Here is a 26075-nt window from a genome sequence, read left to right as displayed (position 1 = left end):
CGCGAGAGTCCAGTCCAAAACGGATCCAACACAGCAGCGAGAGTCCCATCCACAGTGGAGCCAGCAGAAACCATCCCAAGCGGAGGCGGATCAGCAGCGCAGGGATGTCCCAAGCCGATACACAGGCAAGCGGTCCATCCTGGGTCCCGACTCTGGACGAGCGGTCCATTCTGGGTCTCGACTCTGGATAGCCAGTACGTCATCCATGGCTATCGGACCGGACCCCCTCCACAAGGGAGAGTGGGACATAGGAGTAAAAAAAAAGAAACGGCATATCAACTGGTCTAAAAAGGGAGTCTATTTAAAGGATAGAGTATACAAATGAGTTTTAAGGTGAGACTTAGATGCTTTTACTGAGGTGGCATCTCAAACTGTTCGGCATTCCAGAGTACTGGAGCCCGAATGGAAAACACTCTATAGCCCGCAGACTTTTTTTGGGCTTTGGGGATCACTAATAAGGCGGAGTCCTTTGAACGCAGATTTCTTGCCGGGACAATCGGCAAGATAGGCTGGAGCTAGACCGTGTAGTATTTTATACATAAGTAGTAAAACCTTAAAGTCACATCTTAAGTGCACGGGAAGCCAGTGCAGGCGAGCCAGTATAGGCATAATGTGATCAAACTTTCTTGTTGTTGTCAAAAGTCTAGCAGTTGCATTTTGTACCAACTGTAATCTTTTAATGCTAGACATGGGGAGACCCCAAAATAATACATTAATTAATTAATTCATTCATTAATTAATTACAGTAATCGAGGCGAGACGTAACAAACGCATGGATAATGATCTCAGCGTCTTTAGTGGACAGAATGGAGCGAATTTTAGCGATATTACGGAGATGAAAGAAGGCCGTTTTAGTAACGCTTTTAATGTGTGGTTTAAAGCAGTGGTCTCCAACCACCGGGGCGCGGCTCAGTACCGGGCCGTGGCCCGATTGGTACCGGGCCGCAGAAGGATTTTTATTAAATCAACATAAAAAACACAATATACACTTACAATTAGTGCACCAACCACAAAAACCTCCCTTTTTCATGACAAAAACGTCCCTTTTTCGGCCCCCTGCCTTTATTCCATTCCGCACAGGGACGCAAACCCTGGCAATCCGCATGAAAGGCAAGCATGCTGACAAGGGTTTTCGTCTCTGCGCGGAATTGGACAAAGGCAGGCGGCCAAACCATCTGGGTTACAATGGTGGCGTGATCCGGATGAGAGTGAGGTTTGAAACGGTGAATGTAACGGGGGCCAGCCAGTGTGGCTGCGTAATGGACTTCAAGAGTGTGCTGACTGCCAAATTAGCCAGCCCTGGCTTTTAGCTGGGTCGTCAGCACACCCGTCTCTTAGGCGGAAGACCAGGGATCGCACTTAATTGATTCCTTCCATCATTGTGTGTGAATAGGCTAAAAATATATGCTGGAGCACATTTGTGGACTAAATATTGCTATGTGTCATTGTTCAGGAGCTGCGGATGTAGAGCAGGCTCTGACAAAGGAGGTCTTCACCAACTATAATCTTAAGGTTCGGCCTGCACACACCCCTGAAGAGCGAGTGGTGGTTCGAGTGGGCATGACTCTATCCTCGTTGGTTGGGCTGGTGAGTTACAATACAAAAATAATAACACGAATAAAGCATTGAGAAAGAAGTGATTGTTGTTGCGCCAATCTCATGTAGCAGTATAAGATATGCTGTTCCAGTAAGCTGCCCATCCCCCACTTGATGCCAGCTGTCCTGCTGACATTCTTGACTGTGTTTTAAATAGACAGCCAGGCTTAGGTTTCTACAAATTCCGTTTCCATATGAGTTTGGAAATTGTGTTATATGTAAATATAAACGGAATACAATGATTTGCAAATAATTTTCAACCCATATTCAGTTGAATATGCTACAAAAACATCATATTTGATGTTCAAACTGATAAACTTTTTTTTTTTGTGCAAATAATCATTAACTTTGGAATTTGATGCCAGCAACACGTGACAAAGAAGTTTGGAAAGGTGGTTATAAATACTGATAAAGTTGAGGAATGCTCATCAAACACTTATTTGGAACATCCCACAGGTGTGCAGGCTAATTGGGAACAGGTGGGTGCCATGATTGGGTATAAAAACAGCCTCCCAAAAAATGCTCAGTCTTTCACAAGAGAGGGTGGGGCGAGGTACACCCCTTTGTCTACAATTGCGTAAGCAAATAGTCAAACAGTTTAAGAACAACGTTTCTCAAAGTGCAATTGCAATAAATTTATGGATTTCAACATCTATGGTCCATAATATCATCAAAAGGTTCAGAAAATCTGGAGAAATCACTCCAAGTAAGCGGCATGACCGGAAACCAACATTGAATGACCGTGACCTTCGATCTCTCAGACGGCACTGTATAAAAAACCGACATCAATCTCTAAAGGATATCACCACATGGGCTCAGGAACATTTCAGAAAACCACTGTCACTAAATACAGTTTGTTGCTACATCTGTAAGTGCAAGTTGTTGAGTTAGTGTATGTAATAATAAGATAGAGAGTGACTCTGTGTTTAACTCCTTTACTTCGAACCCTTAGCCAGTACAGTGATGACGTCACATCCCTATATAGCACATACTAACAACAAGCCATCTGATTGGCTAAGGCATCTTCATGCCAATACAGTACAGGTTATATTAACCTTACACAACATCTCCCCCTTTTAAGTAAGAACCCTTATCATTTAACTTCAAGCATTTAACAATACTAACTCAAATATTTATTTTTATTTTTCAACGTGAACCATATCATTCCCATCTCTTCTCCCCCCTTTTTTTTCTTTTTTTTTTTTTACACCAGACTGTTAACAGTTACATTCTCTTTCTCTTTTTTTTTTTTTTTTTTTTTTTTTGAACATTGACAATGACAGTCTGGAACTCTTTTTAAACCGTCAAGTCACAAATCCAGTCTCTTAGGCGGGCGTGAGTGTCTGCCCGAGCTTGTAACATATGTAGCATCTGGCTCCGCCGCAGGTTGGTCTGCACTATCTGAGCCAGTGTCCTCTCTGTTGGCTGGCTGCTGGGTTGCACGCAGGTGTGAACGGTTTCTCCTCAACAGCCCATCCTCTGATCTGACGAGGTACGACCTCGGGGCAGCTGCCCGCTGTACGACTGTCCCGTGAACGTTTTCAGTAGTGATCCATACACTCTGGCCTGGGTGTAACTCCGGTTGATTGTGTGTTCTGTGGCGTTTGTTGTAGTGTTGCTCTTGTTTTCGTTTCCCTTGTGTCTCTGTGTTTCGGAACTGTTTGATGTTTAGCCAGCGTGGAGACAGTGTTTTGGGCACTTGTGGGAGTGTAGTTCTTAACTGTCTCCCCATGAGTAGCTGGGCTGGAGAGTAGCCGTTCTCCAACGGGGTAGCTCGGTAACTGAGTAGAGCTTTTGCGTAGTTTCCTCCCTCTTTCCATAAGCCTTTTACAGTGGCCACCGCTCGCTCAGCTTCTCCATTGGCTTGTGGGTATCGTGGGCTGCTGGTCATGTGAGTAAAGCTATACTCACTGGCAAAGTTTTTGAAGAGAGTAGCGGCAAATTGCGGTCCATTATCTGACATCAACACTTCGGGGACTCCATGCCGAGCAAAGATGTTCTTCAGAGCCGATATGACTGTCTCTGCAGTTGCAACGTGGAGGTGTGCCACTTCAATGTAGCGAGAGAAATACTCTATCACAACCAGGTAAGTTTTCTTGTCCCAGATGAACAAATCTGTTCCGACGCGTTGCCATGGTCGCTCCGGTATAGGGGTTGTCAACAGAGGCTCTCTCTGTGTGGTCCTGTGTTTGATACATATGGGACAGTTTCCCACTTTCTGTGTGATTGCAGTTGAGAGCCCTAACCTTACACAACATAAGTTAAAGCGCTACAATGCAAAGCTAAAGCCATTTATCAACAACACCCAGAAACGCCGGTAGCTTCGCTGGGCCTAAGCTCTTCTAAGATGGACTGATGCAAAGTGGAAAAGTGTGCTGTGGTCTGACGAGTCCACATTCAATTATTGGGGGGAAACTGTGGACGTTGTGTCTTCCGGATCAAAGAGGAAAATAATCATCCGGATAGTTCTAGGCGCAAAGATGAAAAGCCAGCATGTGTGATGGTATGGGGGTGTATTAGTGGCCAAGGCATGGGTAACTTACACATCTGTGAAGGCACCATTAATGCTTAAAGGTACATACAGGTTTTGGAGCAACATATGTTGCCGTCCCAGCAACGTTATCATGGTCCCCTGCTTATTTCATCAAGAAAATGCCAAGCTATGTGTTACAACAGTGTGGCTTCGTAGTAAAAGAGTGCGGGTACTAGACTGGCCTGCCTGCAGCCCAGACCTGTCTCCAATCAAAAATGTGTGGCGCATTATGAAGCGTAAAATAGGACAGTGGAGACCCCGGACTGTTGAATGACTGAAGCTCTAGGTAAAACAATATTGGGAAAGAATTCCACTTTCAAAGCTTCAACAATTAGTTTCCTCAGTTCCCAAACGTTTATTGAGTGTTGTTAAAAGAAAAGGAGATGCTACACAGTGGTTAGCATTCCCTTTTCCAACTACTTTGGCACGTGTTTCAGCCATGAAATTCTAAATTAATTATTATTTGCAAAACAAAATAAAGTTTATGAGTTTGAACATCAATATTTTGTCTTTGTAGTGCATTCAACTGAATATGGGTTGAAAAGGATTTGCAAATCATTGTATTCCGTTTATATTTACATCTAACGCAATTTCCCAACTGATATGGAAATGGGGTTTGTATGTATAAATATTAAGGTTGTCAAAGTTAACGCAGTAACGCGTTAACTATAAATTTCAATAAGGGAAATAATTTTAAAGCACACACTACTTTTGGACCCCACTGGCTGTGCCAGAGTGGGGGAACTTGGCATCAGTTCATTTGCTACTGATGAGTCATAGCCAGCAGATACAAAGGAAAGGCTACCTTATGGAAACATTAGGTTAAAATCCATGGCAAGTTGTTCTCCTGACAAGAAAGGACTGATTTTTGCTTTGAGAAGAGGCGACACCACTGGAGCAAACGCCTGCTGCGCGCGTCGAGGTTGGTGGTACTTTATTTCCATGTTCAGATTACGGTTAAGGTGCAGTGATAACATAACGTTTAGATTGTTAATGTGACTGATTTATTAAGTAAGATGACATAAAAGCTCAACAGAATTGAAAGATGGTCGGCAGGAAGTCAAAAGGAGACTTTTTTTTTATTGCAAACAGTCTATCCAACATCAAAACATGTCAAGACACTTTCTCAAACCAATCACACACTTTTCCAGCTTCAAAATAAAAGCCCTATGCTTTACATCCGGTTTGACTACATTTAAAAAATAAAAATGTTTTACACTACGATCATGCTTTGTCAATAGGGACAGGCACCAGATCTGATACTTAGACCAGCCGGTGCTATGATTCACCTAAGATCCAGCGGTGCCATGTTTCGGTGCCTGGGTTGCACGTGACGTCATGTCTGTTTGAATTAGCACATGCAAGTGGCGAGTACTTGCTTGCACTTGAGAGGAAAACAAGTGATTTCAAAGCAGATATGCTCTTAGTAATCTTGCAATCCATCAATGTTTCATGACAAAAACCCAACGATGCCAAAAAGAAAATGCTGTAAAGTGTGGTCCGTCTTTTCCAAATGCAATGCTAATGCAGATTATGCTTGCTGCAATATTTGTAATGTCAAAATCAAGGCAAATGGAAGGAATACTTCCAATCTGAGGGAGCACCTGGTTAAACAAAGGATTTTTGTCATGGCAGAAGAGTGTAGCCAAGTTAGATGTACGGCTGCAACTCCTGCATTTTGCACCTTTAGCGACTCGGCTGCAGCCAACAACACAAGCAATGGCGTTAACATTTGGTGACGATAATGACATCATCATCCTCTATGTCTGCTCCAGATAAAAAGCCTACTGTAGAAGAATGTTAGCTTTGGTTTTGAACTATCAATAGTTACAATCAGCTCGTTTCCTTGTACTCTACTTTGTATTGTTAATGTAAAGTTTTTGCTTCACTTTCATTTGTACTTTAATACTTGATACTTGATCAAAATGATTGGTCTTTATTTTTACTCCATTCTGTTTTCCTCAATTGTGTGCAATACTAAGAAAATAACACTGAATTGTTGTAGGTAAGTGTTTTTATGTCGAAGAACACATTATTATACAAATAATTGGATACTAATTTGATATATTGATGATCGATCAATAAACACGAATCAATATGTTACAGTTAAACATTTAAAAATGTAATTACACAAAACCTTTTTACCAAATGTACGCACACAAAAGTATCGAAAATTGGAACCGTTGAGTACCTGTATAGATTACCCAGGTACCGAATCAATTCAAATGTGAACGGTACCCATCCCTGTTTTGTCAGAGATGTTTTGTAATGTTATTCTGTGATATTTGCACCTAAGGAAATGCTACTATAGCAGTTGAAGAATATGGGGTGGGGGATTATTTTATAACATTCTGGTCAAGTCCTCAATTACAAAATGATTAGCAGGCTTAATATTACATTTTATTAATTGATAGGTAAGGTTCAAACATTGCCACACAACAATATAAAGGCCATTAACTTGTACACCATGTAATGTACAGAATATCAGAAGCATTTATTCAGGTAGAACTATCACAGATTACAACTGAGATAGGCTCCTACCCCCCGTGACCCCAAAAGAAACAAGCGACAAAAATATAGATGGATGGGTGTTACCAAACATCTTGGACAATCAAAGCATGATTATAACAATCCACATTTTGTGCTATTTATGCGTGAAACTGTTATCTAAACATGCAAATGTAGTTTCTTCTCTGAATCCAGTGCTCCTAAAGCAGGAATAAAAATTCTGTATTTCTATAAAATACAAAATATGGCAAGACACCAATACACGGCAGGCATTTTTTTAAATTGCTATTAAATCATGTTTGTCCTCTCTGTGTTGAGTCGTTTAAAGTAGCATAAAGTTTAAAACACATTTCAAGCAAATTAATTGTCCGTCCATGGTGTTGAACCTTCAAAATTATCAGTTTAGGGTACTGTTATCAATGATGAAAAATTATATACATCTGCTATTATCACAATTCATTTTGAGTTACCTATGAACAAAAGGCAATTAATCGCAATTAAATGTTTTAATCGTTTGACAGCCCTAATAAATATATGTTGCGTGTGTATTTTTAGCTTCTCTTTTCTTTTGCTTTCCTTCAGAATATGAAAAATGAAGAGATGAGCACCATTGTTGTTATGAATCTGGTAAGAATCTGTGACTGTAGCCGATGCAGAACTCACAAATCTGTGCACCAACACACCATTTTAGATGAAACTTTATAAACAGGAATGGTCAGACCACCGGCTGTCATGGAATCCCAAAGAGCATGACGGGATAAAGGTGTTGCGTATCCCTGCGGCGAAGGTGTGGCTGCCGGATATTGTCCTTATCAACAAGTAAGGCGACAAGCTATGTCAGGTATCTACTTCCTGTCAAACATCTCCAAACATTAATGGCTTCGGACAGGGATGTCAAACATGCGATCTAAGGGCCTAAAGTTCAATCCGGCCCATGGGATGACTTTGCTAAGTGAGCTGCATTTTTAAGTTAAAGAAACTGCTGTTCTAAAGTTGTCCACTGGATGTCACAAAAGCAATTCTGTTAGGCAAGAAAATGGTTTATACCGGGGCGAACAAGCATACCAAGCAAGAGGTGCACAGTAAAGTGAGGCTGCGACTCAACGTAAAATAAACAGGAGTAACATAAACGATTGGTGACCCCACTTAAACTGCTGTATGAGTCCCCGCATATTGATATACTTCTGTGAAAATTTGTGTCTTCTGTGCTAATTTAAAGTAAGTGAACAGTGTGTGATTTACAGCTATACTGTCAGTCTTTTAAGTTTTGTTTTTTTGGTTTGTTGAAATTGTTCACACATTGCACAGCTTTTATTTTTCTATCGATACACAGTGATGCCTAGAGGGCAGGGAGTATCTCAACCCTACTAAATAGCTTGAACCTCCATTTGTATAGTTTGTTGAGTTAGTACAGGATTAATATGTAAAAATGACAAATGAGTTAGTTCAGGGGTCCCCAAACTTTTTGACTTGGGGGCCGCATTGGGTTAAAAAAAAGTGGCTGGGGGCCGGGCTCTGTGTATGTGGGAAAATGCATTTTTAGACAATATGATTTGCCTGAGCAGCTAGGAGATACAGAGAGTAACAAGCGGTAGAAAAAGGATTAAAAAGAACAGATTTTTAAAAATAATAAAAAATAATAATCTAAAAAAATGTGTGTGTATGTATGTATATATATATATATATATATATATATATATATATATCACCATAAATGATTCCCAGGCGCGGCACCGCTGCAGCCCTCTGCTCCCCTCACTTCCCAGAGGGTTGATCAAAGGGATGGGTCAAATGCAGAGGACAAATTTCACCACACGTAGTGTGTGTGTGAATATATTTGGTAATTTAACTTAACTTTATATATATATATATATATATATATATATATATATATATATATATATATATATATATATATATATATATATATATATACACATACATATATACATACAATTTGTATTATTTTATTTTTTTTTTAACTTGCGACTTCCCGCGGGACGGTTTTTGGGGACCCCTGAGTTAGTTCATACATAGTTTTTATTCATGCTCTGTATTGGTTTTTGCTCAATCATAGATGGGCAGTGACTTGAAGTTTAATTGCTTTGTAGATACACTGAGATTAACTCTAAGTTTATTGTGTTCCCCATGTTGTTTTTGAAACTACAATAATTATTTCCTCAGAATTTTCAACTAACTTTTTTGTTTCGTCAAATGGAATATTTGTCATATGTACATTTTCAGAAAGAAAAAAATCTGAAGTTGTCGTAGTTGTATTTTTAAGTTATTGTGCCATGATTTTACCCGTCCGGCCCACAAGGAATAGATATTACTCCTCCATGAAGCCCGTGAGTTAAAATGAGTTTGACACCCCTGGCTAAGGAGGAATCTGGCTATATTGGTAGAATGCACTATTCAGTATAACGGTGGCCAACAGGAGCAAACGGAGCAACATCCAAATGTAGAAATTATCCAATCAACGAGAAATTCTGCAAATTGAAAATACTGCAATTGGGCTTCACGGTGGCAGAGGGGTTAGTGCGTCTGCCTCACAATACGAAGGTCGTGCAGTCCTGGGTTCAATCCCAGGCTCGGGATCTTTCTGTGTGGAGTTTGCATGTCCTCCCCGTGACTGCGTGGGTTCCCTCCGGGTACTCTGGCTTCCTCCCACTTCCAAAGACATGCACCTGGGGATAGGTTGATTGGCAACACTAAATGGGCCCTAGTGTGTGAATGTGAGTGTGAATTTTGTCTGTCTATCTGTCTATCTACTTGTCCAGGGTGTACACCGCCTTCCGCACGATTGTAGCTGAGATAGGCGCCAGCGACCCCAAAAGGGAATAAGCGGTAGAAAATGGATGGATGGATAGGCGCCAGCGCCCCCCGCGACCCCAATGGATGGACGGATGGATGGATATTAAAACAAATAAAGATGTTTTCTTTAGATTTTACCATCTTGACCTGTTGCTGTATTTGCCCACCTGCGCCAAACAGCTGCTGTTGCTCTTGTCCTACTGAAGATGAAGAACCTTCTAGAATCCTGAAGAATCTGTCCATCTAATTAGTGAACCTACAGTACATGCAAATGAAACATTCTCTTGATGACAGCTATCATTCACCCAATTGTTTCCATAATGGGCTAAGGTCAGCTGATCGATAGCTAAATTGCCAGTATAACTTCAAACAGGCAACAAACATACAATACCAAAAATTATTACACCAAACTGTAACATTTCCATAAGTTATCAACAGTTAAGCAGCTAACACCTTTGAATAAATACTTACACATTCACATCTTGTGGAATTCATCAATTGAAATTAACTTTTGCACTTGTCAGAAATCTCCAGCCCTGGCTAGTGGTCTGCTGTCTGCCCCAGGGTCCTAATGCTCCAAATTTGGGTTCCACACAAGTATGTAATTGTTTTTATTTGTACTTTTTAAAATAGGTACACTCTTTAGTTAATGTAATTTGTAATTATTTCACAAGATTAGTTAGTTAGTTAGTTAGTTAGTTAGTTAGTTAGTTAGTTGGTTAGTTAGTTAGTTAGTTAGTTAGTTAGTTAGTTAGTTGGTTAGTTAGTTAGTTAGTTAGTTAGCAACATAACTCAAAAAGCTATGGTCCGGATTTTGACGACTCACAGAATCAACGTTTGGTTTCAAAATGGTTTAAAATATTTCAGTTGTACTTCTTCCTGGACACTTTGAACGCATCTGCATCCCATAATAATTATTACTTCCTTTATGGGGCGTGAGTTTGTCGATCATCAGTGATCTGTCTTAAAGTGTCTTCTTAGTTCGGCCCCTAGGTGGCAGTCTTGGGAGAGCAGTGACTCTTTCTACTCATAGCAGTCCTATACCTTCATTCCGACACTCACGTTTTCATTCAGAAAACTTATTTTTGAAACAGTACGTTTTTTTCGTTTAGTGCCAGCTGTAGAGTCAATTACTACAGTAAAGTGCAGTGCTGAGCTCTCTGTTTAAGTTAGTCCGTTTTGATACGAAGTTAATTTGGCTGGGTTAAAATGCATGAGAATGTTTTATAGTTTGAACATTATTTTTAACACTGATTACCAGCGGAATTATGAATTCCTTATCGTGTTAAGTAATGTCAGCTAAGAATTATCTGAGAGCCAGATGCAGTCATCACAAGAGCCGCATCTGGCTCTAGAGTCATAGGTTCCCTACCCCTGCTCTAGAGGCAGGGGATACAAAGAATTGCTAATGTGACATCCAGTGGACACATTTAGAACAGCAGTTTCTTTCATTAAAAAAAAATTCAGCTCATTTATATACTTAGCAGACTAATACTGTACATTTGACACTCCTTTATTTGGCCAATGTACTATCATTGCTTGAATCTTCCTGGTGATGTATTCACAGATTGTCAGCTTATTTTCAGCCGATGATGCGTCTAATAAATGTGTTTTTTTATGCGTATCAATAATTGCCACAAAATACAATACTGTGTTTTCCTTTTATTGTACTATTTTAAGTTTATTGACTGATCATTCTCAATATTTTTTGAGGATTTAAATCAGTTGCCTAATGGTCCTTTGGAGGTCACAAGTTTACTTTACACCTCCCTCACAAGGATTTTTTTTCTGAGAATTATTTACTATTGGGAGTTTGGAGCAGGCGGAGGTCCGTACTCTCTTAGTGCTTTCCTAGTTTGCGCTGTTTTTGTTGACCTGCAGCAATGATGGCGTATTCGATGTGGCGCTCCATGTCCATGTGCAGGCCTACAGCGATGGAAGAGTGACCTGGACCCCACCTGCACTCTACCTGAGCTCCTGCAGCGTTAGGGTGACCATTTGCATCTACTGTCTTTAACACCTCCTCTTTTGATACTGCTCAGATGGACTTTCAAATTGTCGTATTCCTTCGCACAGGTGACATATTTTCCATTCGACTGGCAAAACTGCACCATGCAGTTCCGGTCCTACACGTATGACTCCACCGAGATAGAGTTGCAGTATGCCCTGGATTTACTAGGAAATGAGATCAAGGAGATCCAATTGGACGAAGCTTTCAGTGGTGAGGGAAGTTACAACCACATAATTAACATACCATTAGCCAAACATCCATGTTTCGGGAATGAGGAAGGAAAAGCCAAAGAGATTTCAATCACGTTCCAATGGAGATTCAAACTCCGAGCTCCAGACTGTGAGGGTGACGTGCTTACCACTCGTTAGCCACTGTTCTATTTAAATAAAAGATTCCCAAAATGGGCTCCCCCAGCACCAAAAAAAATACAACCTTACTTTCTGTACAATTTTTATATTTACAGCAATGCAGTTAAAACAACAGACGTTGATTTTGAGGCAGAAAAAAGTAGCAGCCCAGTCACCAGAATTGTGTGGTAAAAATAAATTAAATGACATGTTTCAATTTACAGTAATGCACTGTACATTGGTTGGGGAGGTGACCCTGCCCCATGTGGAGGAGTTTAAGTACCTCGGAGTCTTGTTCACGAGTGACGGAAGAGTGGATCGTGAGATCGACAGGTGTCTTTAGTGCGGATGCTGGATAAGGAGCTGAGCTGGAAGGCAAAGCTCTCAATTTACCGGTCGATCTACATTCCCAACCTCACCTATAGTCATGAGCTTTGTGTTATGACCGAAAGGACAAGATCACGGGTACAAGCGGCCGAAATTAGTTTCTAAGAGGGCTCTCCCTTAGAGATAGGGTGAGAAGCTTTGTCATCGGGGGGGAGCTCAAAGTAAAACCGCTGCTCCTCCACACCGAGAGGACCCAGATGAGGTGGTTCGGGCATCTGGTCAGGATGCCACCCGAACGCCTCTCTAGGGAGGTGTTTAGGGCACGTCCGACCGTTTGGAGGCCACGGGGAAGACCCAGGACAAGTTGGGAAGACTATGTCTCCCGGTTGGCCTGGGAACACCTCGGGAACCCCTGGTAGGAGCTGGACGAAGTAGCTGAGGAGAGGGAAGTGCTAGATCCACTCGACGTCCATCGCACCAGTTCCCCAGGGGGTCACCACATCTGCGGTCCCCTCCAAGGTTTCTCATTGTCATCCCAGTGGGTTAAGTGTTTTCTTGCCCTGATGTGGGATCTGAGCCGAGGATGTCGTTGTGGCTTGTGCAGCCCTTTGAGACACTCGTGATTTAGGGCCATATAAGTAAACATTGTTTGATTGATTGATTGAAGGAAGTCTGGTCTTCCCTGCTTAGGCTGCTGCCCCCGAGACCCAACCTCGGATAAGCACAAGAAGATGGATTGATGGATGGATGGATGGCACTGTAAAAAAAAAATGGCCATTGATATTTCAGCAAACAAAACTGGCTTCTAAGTCGCCGATTTACAGATTTTTTTTTTTTTTAACTTGCCGATTATACAGTAAAAACTGGCAGCTCAGTAACAGCATTTTTGTTATGTTTTCTACTGGGGAAGGAGACGGCACAGCAACGGGATGTCAAGTTCAATAGGTGTATTGAGGACTTGATGATTACGTGGAGTGTGTATGCTACTATGTGTCTGCATAAATGGTTATGTGTTGAATTACCATATGTGAATACCGAGAGGGGTTGTTGAGGTGCATGTTGGATGAATAGCGTCCAAATCCGGAGGGAAACAAAACAGAGGAAGTCCAAAGTCCAAGCGGGGGTCAAAGGCAGGAGAACAGGTCCAAAGTCCAAAAACGAGGTCGAGGATCCGGGAAGGCAAAATGGGGCCAGGAGGGAAACAGCGGTGGTGACACGAACATTGTGGGAAGAGCAGGAGAAACAGGGATCAGGGAAACAAAAGGGCACAAGGAAACAGGCAACGAGCAAGATCAGGAGGTAGTCAGAGACACGCAGCTTACGAGGACTAGTTTACGTTCCGACATCGAAGAGTCAGCGTCGGCCATCTTTATACTGTTGTCTTTCATCAACGTCAGGTGTGGACTGCCGCCGGCTGTGGCGGAGAGTGGGCGCGGGCTGCTTGATGGGGGCGTGTCTGGTGCTTCCAGCGGAGCCTCTGTGTGCTCCCGCAGTAGTAGGAAGCACAGAGTGTGTGAGTGACACAACAATTTTACATAAAATTAACAATGTTACAGTTTTTTTTTTAAATTTACAGTAATTTGGTAAAATCAAAACGTGTACATTTTACAGTAAAATTCTGGTGACTGAACTGCCAGTTTTTTATAGTCAAATTTTAAGATTATTTTTACAGGCTAACTACTTGCCATCTATTGAACCTGACAATCTATATGACTGTACATTATATTCATATGGCGGTATGTGGCTACATTTTGTGCAGGTCGTGCTGTTGCATTGTAAAAATCGCTGTTTGGCCTGAGGACCATTGGCACATCTTTACTTTTGGGGGCGCCCTGCTCAAAATTCTCCCTCGTTGTGATTATATATGTGTGTGACAGATGATAAAGCTTTTAATACTATCGTTATATTGTGATAATGCATGTCGATGACACATTGTAGCTGTGTTTGGCAAATTTGAGAGTGGCAAGCGAACGACCGCATCCTCAATGCAATGTAGGATTCTCGCGAGCGAGCTAGTGACTTATGTTCCTCCACAAAGCAAAGCAAGTTCTAAGTGAGTAATCCTCGCCTCCATGACGGCAAATAAACTACATCTCTTACAGATATTATTACTGTAGGCTAAACATGCTACACGACACATCGTAGGAGGATATGCTCACTGCTAACAGCAAGCTAGAGCTCTTGAATGTAAACAAAGGTGGCTGGATCGATACAAATAACGACAGTAGCGATATAAAGTATTTTATCATTATGTGGTAGACACTGCAGTGGTTAGATTAATATTTTTCTATGATGAAAACATATATTTTTACCATCCAAACATTTTCTACCGTTTGTCCCTTTCTGGGTCGCGGGGGGGCTGGAGCCTATCCCAGCTGCATTCGGGCGGTAGGCTGGGTACACCGTGGACAAGACGCCACATCATCGCAGGGCCAACAATGATATTTTATAATTTTTATATTTGTTTGCAAATTGAGGAAATTAAGTCTCTGGACGCAGGTGGACTTCAAGGACAAATTATTTAAATTACAGTCAACAGTAGGAGACCATTTAAATATTTACTTGATATTGTTACATTGCATCCTGTTTTTTTTGTATGATTATTATCATGGTCAAAAATGTAATTATTGAGATTATCTGGAAATTTGAAGTATCAGTCTCAAGATTGATATGACCAATACTAACCCTGTAACTATTTGGTAATGGATCGGTACCCTAGTTTGTACTATCACCTATAACTAATGTAAACTATCCATAATACAGAACAGTAAGTGCTCAGTATATTTTAACAGAAGTGTTGAAAGAAACATGCTACAACAGAAAGTAACCAGACACTGCAGGTTTATAACAATAACTAGCAAGTAGAATACTAATAGTTTTGACACAATAATACACACAGAAGTATGTCCACAGCCAAATTGGAGCCCTTGTAACCTGTTTTGAAATGGTTCTGTTATGATTTACATATCAAATAAAATATTGTGATACATATTGTTATCGCTGGAGGCTGCAATGTATATCGCAACATAGACTTGAGGCCATATCCCCCATCCCTGGTGCGTTTGGTACAGATTGTTTACAATAGTGGTTGTCCCACCAGGAAAACTAAAGGTACTCCGGGTGTCCAATCCACCCCTGCATGTAATAAGACAGTTTTGTTGCTGTTGTTGTTTCACGCTGCTAAGTGATGATTATGAAGTTAACAATATAGTAAACTAGATCAACGGTTCTCAAATGGGGGTACGCGTACCCCTAGGGGTACTTTAAGGTATGCCAAGGGGTACGTGAGATTTTTTTTTAAATATTCTAAAAATAGCAACAATTCAAAAAACCTTTATAAATATATTTATTGAATAATACCTCAACAAAATATTAATGAAAGTTCATAAACTGTGAAAACAAAAGCAACAATGCAATATTCAGTGTTGACAGCTCGATTTTTTGCGGACATGTTCCATAAATATTGATGTTAAAGATTTCTTTTTTTGTGAAGAAATGTTTAGAATTAAGTTCATGAATCCAGATGGATCTCTGTTACAATCCCCAAAGAGGGCACTTTAAGTTGATGATTACTTCTATGTGTAGAAATCTATATTTATAATTGAATCACTTGTTTATTTTTCAAGAAGATTTTAGTTATTTTTATATCTTTTTTTTCAAATAGTTCAAGAAAGACCACTACAAATGAGCAATATTTTTGCACCGTTATACAATTTAATAAATCAGAAACTGATGACATAATGTTGTATTTTACTTCTGTATCTCTTTTTTTCAACCAAAAATGCTTTGCTCTGATTAGGGGGTACTTGAAATAAAAAAAAATGTTCACAGGGGGTACATCACTGAAAAAAGGTTGAGAACCACTGAATTAGATTAGATTTATTGCTTTCGGTCTCAGATACCACGTCGAGAAAGGCGCTTATCTATATATGCCGATGTCAACTTAAATTTTGAAAAAAAAAAGAACACAGTGGAGGTGGGCCACATTCAACGGTTTCTACTGTGTGTGCCCTGTGACCAGTCCAAGGTTGTGCCAACTGCTGGGGTAGGCTCCAACTCACACAGGACTCTAATGAGGACAGGCAGTATGAATAAATAAACAATAATAAACTTGAATTTGTGCTCTGCCTCCAGAGAGTGGCGAGTTCCACATCAGACACAAGCCATGCAGGAAGAACATGAACAAAGACATGTACGAGGACATGACCTTCTACCTAATCATTGAGAGGAAGCCCCTTTACTACATCATCAATATCATCCTGCCGTGCATCCTCATCACCGTCATCGCCATCTTCAACTTCTACCTGCCGCCCGACGCAGGTATGACCCCGTCAAAATGTATTTGATTCATGCTACAATATGTTTGCTACACTTGCTCCCCCCCTCCCAGGCGAGAAAATGGGCCTCTCCATCAACGTGTTGCTCACCCTCACCGTCTTCCTGCTGCTGCTTGCTGACAAAATTCCAGAGACGTCGTTGGGCGTCCCCATCATCGTCAAGTACATCATGTTCACCATGATCCTGGTCACCTGCTCTGTCATCCTCAGTGTGGTGGTGCTCAACCTCCACCACCGCTCCCCAAACACCCACATGATGCCCCTCTGGGTTCGCAAGGTGAGCACCAGCAACCACTCCTGCATGCCAAAGCACTTGACTTCTCCTCTTGAAATTCCTTTTGATGCGTCCTTTTTAAATAACTTTCCCCTTACTATTTGAGTGTGCGCCATTCTGAAGGTCAGCAGAGATGGATCACCTCACTTGGTTGCCCTTAAGCACATCATTCAACCTCTGAGTTGTTCCCATGGGTTTTCGCCCTGTTTAAATTCAACAGTTTGACAAATGGTTCTTACAGGGAACTAACTGCAGGCCAATTACACCTGGTTAAGCTCATAAATCCTCACACAAATGCTTCCCCTTGTTGTCCCCACTAGATCTTCATCCACATGCTGCCCCCTTACCTGTGCATGTTGCGCCCCAAAGTGGAGATGCCCCTTGTCTATGAAATGCTGCCCGTCCAGCGGGAGAAAAAGGCACTGGCTATCAACAAGGGAGCGGATGAGTACTTCATACGCAAGCCAGACAGATCCATCTTGTTTCCAAAGCCCAACAGGTGAGTCCCTATTTGGGTCAAAGCTCAGGCTTTCAGGGTTACATGTAACTGCATTTACCAAGTGCAGTGCATGCTGGGTAGACCAGGGATAACTCAGTGGTAACCATTTTGTAATTAGCCTTGTATTATATTTAAGTCTATATACCTAATTTAGTTTCATAAATACCTTTCCGAGCATCACAGTGGAACAGGGGTTAGTGCGTCTGCCTCACAATACGAAGGTCCTGGGTTCTATCCTGCGCTCGGGATCTTTCTGTGTGGAGTTTGCATGTTCTTCCCGTGACTGCGTGGGTTCCTACCACCTCCAAATACATGCACCTAGGGATAGGTTGATTGGCAACACTAAACTGACCCTATAGTGTGAATGTTGTCTGTCTATCTGTGTTGGCCTTGTGATGAGGTGGTGACTTGTCCAGGGTGTACCCCGCCTTTCGCCAGAATGCAGCTGAGGTGGGCTCCAGCCCCCCCTGCAATCCCTAACGGGACAAGTGGTAGAAAATGGATAGATGGATGGATAGAAATACCTTTCCCCGTTGTGTTACCTACCAGATAGTTGTTTTCCACATTATGACACCACAAATTCAACAAGATTATGTTCAGCAATGATGTCGTATAATTTCTGAAACAATGAAAACTTGTCTGCGAGTGTATGATTGAGTTGCTTGTTGGCTGTTGCTTGTCCAAAACTGGTCCACTGCCTTAAAAAAGAGCTTAACTTTGGTGGGATTTTGCCTATTATTCAAAATCCTTATGTGAGACAAGCACACATGTTTTTCTTTTTTTTAAAGTCATTTTAACTCGTAAATAAACAGCTAACAATGGCGATAATGAGGATTCATTAGATAGTACTTTATTCATTCCGTCAGGAGAGTTCCTTCTGGAAAATTACAATTTTCAGCACTATCCCATTCAAGATCAAACAAACATTACAGGGATACAGAACAGGATCGCTGACGGGTCTGCCGGCTTCCAGCGCCCCTTACAAAAAAGATGAGATACAGGTAAACAAGGGCGGGGGGAAATGGGAGAAAAAAATAGAAGATTAAAATAAAATAAAAAAATCGGTCTTAGCCTGGGCCCTGGAGAGGGGGTGCAGACTGAGGTCAAAGGAAAAAAACAACTCATAGCCATAGTACATAACATCAATCAAAGAACACAAAGAAGGGATTCAATGTATTTCGCTCATAAAGCACTAGAAAAATTAAATAAAAAAACTTTCATCAATGTTTAATATTCACTCTCGAAGTATATATGTAATGTAATACAGGCACATTCAAAATAACATCATAGGTTGATTGGCAACACAAAAAAATTGGCTAAGTGTATTAATGTACGTGTGTTTGTTGTCTGTGTTGTCTGTGGGTGTACTGAAATAGGCTCCAGCACCCACCGCGACCCCATAAGGCAGTGGTTCTCAAATGGGAGTACGCGTACCCCTGGGGGTACTTTAAGGTATGCCAAGGGGTACGTGAGATTTTTTTTTAAATATTCTAAAAATAGCAACAATTCAAAAATCCTTTATAAATATATTTATTGAATAATACTTCAACAAAATATTAATGTAAGTTCATAAACTGTGAAAAGAAATGCAACAATGCAATATTCAGTGTTGACAGCAAGATTTTTTGTGGACATGTTCCATAAATATTGATGTTAAAGATTTCTTTTTTTGTGAAGAAATGTTTCGAATTAAGTTCATGAATCCAGATGGATCTCTATTACAATCCCCAAAGAGGACACTTTAAGTTGATGATTACTTCTATGTGTAGAAATCTTTATTTAACAAGTTTTTATTTATTTCTATATATTTTTTACAAATAGTTCAAGAAAAACCACTACAAATGAGCAATATTTTTGCACTGTTAAACAATTTAATCAATCAGAAACTGATGACATAGTGCTGTATTTTACTTTTTTATCTCTTTTTTGTTCAACCAAAAACGCTCTGCTCTGATTAGGGTACTTGAATTCAAACATTTTTCACAAAAAAAAAGGTTGAGAACCACTGCCATAAGGGACAATCGTTAAAAAATGAATGGATGGATGTAATATTTATGTATTTTGGTCATTTTAAGCAAATGGAATTTGAATTTTATTGGCAAGTCACAATGTTTGCTCTTTACTTCAACAAAATACAACTATTACTTACCAAGACATACTATATGAGAGCCAACAAATAATTTAGGAAAAATTATTCTCAGAATTTATATTTTTTAATATAAATATACGGAGGATGCGGAACAAGCTTTTAACGCTGAGCATCATGTAGCAGTATTAAGTACTCAACACATAATACAAACTACGGACATAGTAAAACAATCCGTTACTGTACAATTGTTGCTTTAAGTGGGATGCCCACTGATGGGATGCTAATTTGTTCCCTTTTAGACGAAGAATTCACCATGATCCATACGCAGGTAACAAAGAAAAAAGTTGGGTGTTTTTTGCAATCTCCTGGTGTTGTGTGACTATCAGAAACAAATAGTCATTGAGAGTAGAAAGCAGGGCTCTGTCTGACACGCTGGGTCTGAAGATGCAACATGAAGTCATTACTGCAGTTTTGGGGGTGATTTATTTTCCCTTTGAGTAAAAACATGCAGATGGATTGCAGGACTATATGGTCCAGATTACGATGGAAAAGGATAGCTTTTTTCGGTCAACAGAAGTAACGGCACCCTACCTCACTCTCTCTCTATACAAGACAAAAGGATTCACAGGCAGGTGCAGGTGTTATTCATTCAACAATCATTCAGTCCCACACACACACACACACGCACACACGCACGCAAGCACACACACACACATACACGGACACAACCACACACACACACACGTGTAGCCGCACCCACTATTTCAGGCGACAAGTGAGAAACAAATCCCTGCCTCTACATCGGGTTTAAGATGAATGTCAAAGTTGAACAACTTCTCGGTTTATGGCCACAAGTGAGAGACATGATTTATAATCTTGAATTACTTTTTACCAACCCAGAGGCGATGCAATAGCTCACCATCTCAGTGTCTCAATAGCTGCAAACGATACTTACCCCTGTGATCACGGCGCCGCTAAAAGTAGTTATTTGGCGTTAGTGCTTAAAATAACAATATCGCTAATACTTGGTGCATGTCACGAGATGCAAAAGGAGTATTGTTTATGGTTTTGGGATGTTTTTAGAGGGATTTATGGGCACAATAGAGGACCCGCATTAGCTTCATTGTTAGCCACCTTGTACTTCCTGTATAATACAATTTAAAATGCATAAGAAATTTTAAAAAATAATAAACATGAGTTCCTGTCTTACATAGGGGTTGTGAATGATTGGCAGAATAAAAAAAAAATGCAGTTCCCCTTTAAGCAAAGCTGGGAAAACATCTACAATATAAGGTGAGATACGCAGCAAGGACATACCTTCTTTACAAGTTTAATAATAATAGTAATATGTTTACCAACAAAGCTGTTGTTAGGTGTTTTTGATACACAATATGAGTCGTGGATAAAAATAGATATTTTTTGACACTCCTAGCGTCTATTCCTTGTTGTAGTCTTTAGCGCTTCCATCGCGAGTCTACTGAAAGATATAAGTTGCAACTATATGCTACTTTTTATCAGAAATGGCAACAATGGAGGATGCATGTGGATGCACGAACCAGTCTGCCCCACAAAAAGAGGACAGCAAAAAAGAACATACATATTGACTGCAATGGCAGACTCGCGCAAACTCTTGGGTAAATTATACCATACATTTATGCCAATATCTGCTGATGTCATATGTGGGGTAAACTGTCACAAATTGGGCAATTTCCAAAAGTCTCGTTTGGAAGAAGTCTGAAGGAAGGCAAAATTGTTTTATAAATGTCTTCGCAATGCTTTTATGGTTTGTTCTCAAATTTTAGGGACTCATACAGATCCCAAATATAGAAAAATGAACAGGTCAGAGAAGTTTGTTTTGTATATAAGTCCCCTTTAAGTAGACGTTGACATAAAAAGACCACTTTGGTCAATTGGTGATCCAAAGGGTTAATTTCTATGAAAAAATACATGCAGTGATGTTAAATTCGTCAATATTTCTAAGCAGCTAAGCATTGATATATGTACACTACAGTTACAAAGGCTCTAAATGTCCAGACAAATGTGATTTCCAGTATTATACGCAAAATAAAAGTCAATAAATAAGTATTGTAGTATTGACCTGGATTATATATACAATTTGTTTTTGTTTTTTGCTTGTTTTATGTGGGGGGTTTTTAGATAATTAGCCACTTGAAATACCTATTTGCACTTGTAGGAAAACTTTACTGTACAGTAGGCAAAACATATAACAACATCATAAAGTAAAAAAAAAATAAGGGCTGTCAAAACAATGACTTAACTCATGTGATTAAACACAAAAACTTATTGCATTAACCATGTATAGTTTTTTTATTTTATTTCATATGATTTATTTTGAGGGCTCATTTCATTTGCGGCACATACATCCACTTGCACATTCACTGTGCAAACATACATATATACTGTACATACACAAGCACATATGCATACATACACTTATGGATATAATCACAGTTCATCAAACATATATTAACGTTGTTCTCCCCCCTGACCTCACCAACCCTCCCCCCGGAAAAAACTGTGTAAAAGCACAGCACTCTGCGAAGCTTACGGTAACCTATTTTTTACCATAACAATCTATAAGGCAGTGGTTCTTAACCAGGGTTCGATCGAACCCTAGGGGTTCGGTAAGTTGGCCTCAGGGGTTCGGCGGAGGTCAAACCACACCCGACTCATCGTGTAAATACAAACTTCTCCCTATTGGCGTATTACGGATACGGCAACAGCTGACTGATTTTTGCAGGTGTGTGATTGGTTGTGGGTTTATGCACTGTGTTGGTTTTGTTGTTTGAACAAGGTGCATGCACAGTTCATTTTGTGCACCAGTAAAAAAAACTTTAGTATAGGGAACACATATTCACCATTAATTAGTTGCCTATTAATATGCAAATTAGTAACATATTGGCTCTTAACTAGTCATTATTAAGTACTTATTAATGCATTATTTGGCATGGCCTTATTATAACCCTAACCCTGATCCTAACTCTAACCCGATAACTCTAGTCTTTGTTATTTAGAATATGTTCCCCATACTAAAGTGTTACCAAAAACAAAATTTGTCTTGAATTTTTTTTTAAATAACATTTTATTTTTCACTAAAGTAGGGTTGGGTGAATGCGTATATGAAACTGGTGGGGTTTGGTACCTCCAACAAGGTTAAGAACCACTGCTATAAGGTTCATATAGTCTGCTCCTCTTTCTCTCCCCTGACCCCTTTATGTTTTGTAATTCAAGTATTCATTACATGTATGTATTGTTGCATTTGAAGCGATTGTAGTGTTAATAATAGAGGTAGATACTATTATTATTAATTGTCAATAGTGCTATTTCAATTGGTATTTTTAATTCTCCATTTGCAATCTATAATGTTCATTGTCATGTCTGTGTTATTACTATCTACTTCATTACCTGGTTCTTTGTTATAATTTTTGGTATCATATTTGTACATATTACATTTGCTGATGTTGTTCTGTTGTTGTTGTTATCGTTGCAGTTTTTGTTGTTGTCTCCTTTTGTCTTATCCTCCTCTTGTCCCTGCAATTTCTCCCTCTGTCTTTTTTTTTCTTTCTATCCCCTCCTACTCCAGTCCAGCTGCGCCAAACATTAAATATATCCATTTAATAAAGTCAAATAAAGGCAACAATAGAAGTATCCCACACTTCTCTTTTGCAAAAAGTACATTTGTACAGCAAATATGGGCATCTATATTGACAGTATGATTTGCCTGAGCGGCTGGACAGGACATGTTGAAAGTAAGAAAAACATGTATATATGATTGAGGAGACTCTGTCCGATGTGCTCGCTAACAAATTTCACCGTAAAATAAACCCCGACAGGCTTTCGATAAAACAGTTGCCAACTTTTGAGCAAATAAATGATGTGCATTCAAGTAAAATATTCACATAAGTTTGTATCACATTCTGGTAATAAAATTGCATTTGTGTCCAAATATTTGAATCTTCTTTTAAGTTTATCTAAGTTGAGTAAGCAAGTATTTGCGTGTATACTTTGATTAATCACAATTAATCCTAATTCAAAAGTGTGATTAATCTGATTTAAAAAATAACAATTTGACAGCACTCATAAAAAAAGTTTGTTAGAAAATTATATAGTGACAGATCATTTGAAAATAAAATAATATGGACAAATGAAGAAAAATAATGTAAACAAAATGCTGCAAGTTCAAGAATGCTTTATTAAAGTCACAATTAAGTTTGTAAATTTCAATTTCGACTTTAGCTATGTCGATAACCGCCGTATACAATTTTGTCAACGGCAAAAAGTCAGTCTGAGAGTTTGCTAGTTAATGTTTCACTGTATGTTTCTTTTGTCAAAATAACTACGGGTACTGTAAATTTTTGCACAGCTCTCCTTTTTTAATTATTGTAAAAAAAATAAAAACGTACTAATGAGCAAAAGGTCAGCTCGGTTTGGTTCTATAAGAGCAATTTGATGAGGAAGCAGTTTCCCCCAAGACACACGCACACTTAATTGGATTTAGTGCATGTCTTGGCACCAGACGCAGCCGGTTTTAGTTGAATTAGTTTAATGAATTGTAATTTACTCCTCGCTGAGGTGCTACTTGCAGCCCTGATGGAAGGAAATGGGAGGAGGAAGTCTTGCGAGGCCAACTCCATCTGAGGAGCATTTCTTCACTACTGAGGTCACAGGACCAGCACTGCATTGTAAACCCTTTCAATGTTTGCAGTGAATACCAAGCAAGTCCTTCCTACCAGACACCCGTATGCTGGCAGGGGGCACACTGCCCTCTGTTGGCCAACTTTTGTACTAAAACAAAAAAAACGTCCTTATGTTCTGTAATAAAAAGTTTAAGTACCACTGATAGTCACACACACTCTAGGTGTGGTAAAGTTAGCCTGTACCTTTGACCCATCCCCTTGTTCAACCCCTTGGGAGGTGAGGGGAGGGGTGAGCAGCAGTAGTGTCTGCACTCGGGAATCATTTTGGTGATTTAACCCCCAATTCCAACCCTTGATGCTGAGTGCCATTGTTCATACATCCTCAGGTTCCAGGCAGAGGGCAAGTCATCCGACTTGAGGAAGTACATCGATGGGCCCAGCAGCTATCTATCGTTGCCCCCCGAACTCAAATCAGCCATTGATGCCATCACGTACATCGCTGAGGCTCTGCAAGCCGAGAAGGATTACGAAGCTGTAAGATTTATTTGAGTAATATTCATTATTTCCCAGGAAATTCCTAACTAACCCTCTCCCCAATGCTCCACAGCTGAAGGAGGACTGGCAGTACGTGGCCATGGTGGTGGACCGCATGTTTCTCTGGATTTTTGTCATCTTTACCACCGTGGGCACCTTTGCTATTTTTATTAAGGCCAGCCTCAACCGTGCACCTACTGACCCTTTCTAAAAAAAAAAATAATGTTAAGATTTATAATAATAACTCATGTCCTGTGTGGCAGCACAAATAAACATAAATGCAAATGAATGAACATCTTGACTCTTCACAGATGAGCAGGCAGGCTTGACCACTTCAGGTTGCCAAAGTGTAGACTACATTACAGGCTCATGGACTCACAGTACTGTAGCAAACATTTTGCAACAATGAAATAATATGTTCAAAAAGCCATACTGTATTTTATAATGTAATTTTTATTTCATTTGGAGAACGTGGCATAAATAAGCCGACGTGGTGTCAACAAATAAACACATGAGGCCCAGCTTATGCCATAATGAGCCACTCGTGCTTTTCATTTCAATGTGTCACAGTGTGTGTCACATGCTTTGTGGATATTCCTGTGCCCAAACTAATCCTCTTTGTATTTAAAGCTCTTGCGTGTCTTTGTGCGTGGAGGCTATTCTTATGTTGCAGCTGTGAATTGCCTGTGGAATTCCTTCAGTATAGGCGACCCCTCCACCCCCCTTGCCAATCACACACGCCTGCAAATTGTGTGTGTGTGTTTTTTTTTTTATATATATCATAATGAAGAGTGGAATTCAACCAAAATATTTAATCAATAATATATATTTTGCAACTCATGTTTTGATACGCACACTGGCTGGGGAGGCTACAGTTATATGGTATTCCCCCTATGTGGGATGATGCATGCATTTGAAAAATCATAAACATTTTCAAATCAATACCCCCCATTGACCCTGCAAAGCATAAGCTTCATGCAATTTGATTATTTTGAATAATATTACTGACAAATAACCAAAAAAAGTTCTTAGTTTAAGTACTTTTGCACACACCCCAGCTCTTTAAGTCACAACATGTAATATTACATAAGCATTTAGGAACTAAAGTATTGAAGCCATCTGGATTACAAGGAAATATGTTAAATAACTACAATAATGACTAATGCAATTTTTCTTTTTCTTTAAATAATGTATGCCAAGTTCAACAATATCAAGTCAATATTTTATTAATTTCAAAAATACATAAAATAATATAACTATAAGTATATAATACATGAATAAAATAAATACATTTTATAAAATAAATCTGGCATTTACACCTTCATCTTTAATCCATTATAATTTAACATAATATATTTTCCATTATTAATTACTTTTTTTATTGCTACTCTTACTACTTGATAATTTTTTAATTAATTATTATTTTCCTCCTCTTAAACAATTGTACAAACAGTATTTTACTCCTACGTTCTCTTATTCTATTTTATTTTTTCAACACTTTTCCTTCCTTCATCATTTTTACACAGAATGTACTCATGTCAAACATTG

At 39.7% G+C, this 26075-nt stretch overlaps 1 protein-coding gene across 2 annotated transcripts in view; it reads left to right on the top strand.

Annotated features, from left to right (window-relative positions):
- LOC133560345 (acetylcholine receptor subunit beta-like) overlaps positions 1–25064 on the top strand; it is a 32298-nt gene extending 7234 nt beyond the window's left edge. Inside the window, exons 1-11 of one of the 2 annotated variants that reach the window (XM_061912790.1) lie at positions 1362–1381; positions 1454–1587; positions 7220–7264; positions 7347–7456; positions 11333–11441; positions 11528–11672; positions 16271–16456; positions 16527–16750; positions 17068–17246; positions 24380–24527; positions 24601–25064. In XM_061912790.1, coding sequence (XP_061768774.1) covers positions 1561–1587; positions 7220–7264; positions 7347–7456; positions 11333–11441; positions 11528–11672; positions 16271–16456; positions 16527–16750; positions 17068–17246; positions 24380–24527; positions 24601–24738 — 1311 coding nt within the window. In that variant the 5' untranslated portion in view covers positions 1362–1381; positions 1454–1560 and the 3' untranslated portion in view covers positions 24739–25064. Of the gene's footprint in view, positions 1–1361; positions 1382–1453; positions 1588–7219; positions 7265–7346; positions 7457–11332; positions 11442–11527; positions 11673–16270; positions 16457–16526; positions 16751–17067; positions 17247–24379; positions 24528–24600 lie in introns of those variants that run through there. The other variant, XM_061912789.1, reaches the window with a different exon arrangement.
- Positions 25065–26075: the final 1011 nt, after the last annotated feature.

This window comes from Nerophis ophidion, linkage group LG10 (genome assembly GCF_033978795.1).
Source record: "Nerophis ophidion isolate RoL-2023_Sa linkage group LG10, RoL_Noph_v1.0, whole genome shotgun sequence".
NCBI lineage: Eukaryota > Metazoa > Chordata > Actinopteri > Syngnathiformes > Syngnathidae > Nerophis > Nerophis ophidion.
This window is presented reverse-complemented; position numbering and strand designations above follow the sequence as displayed.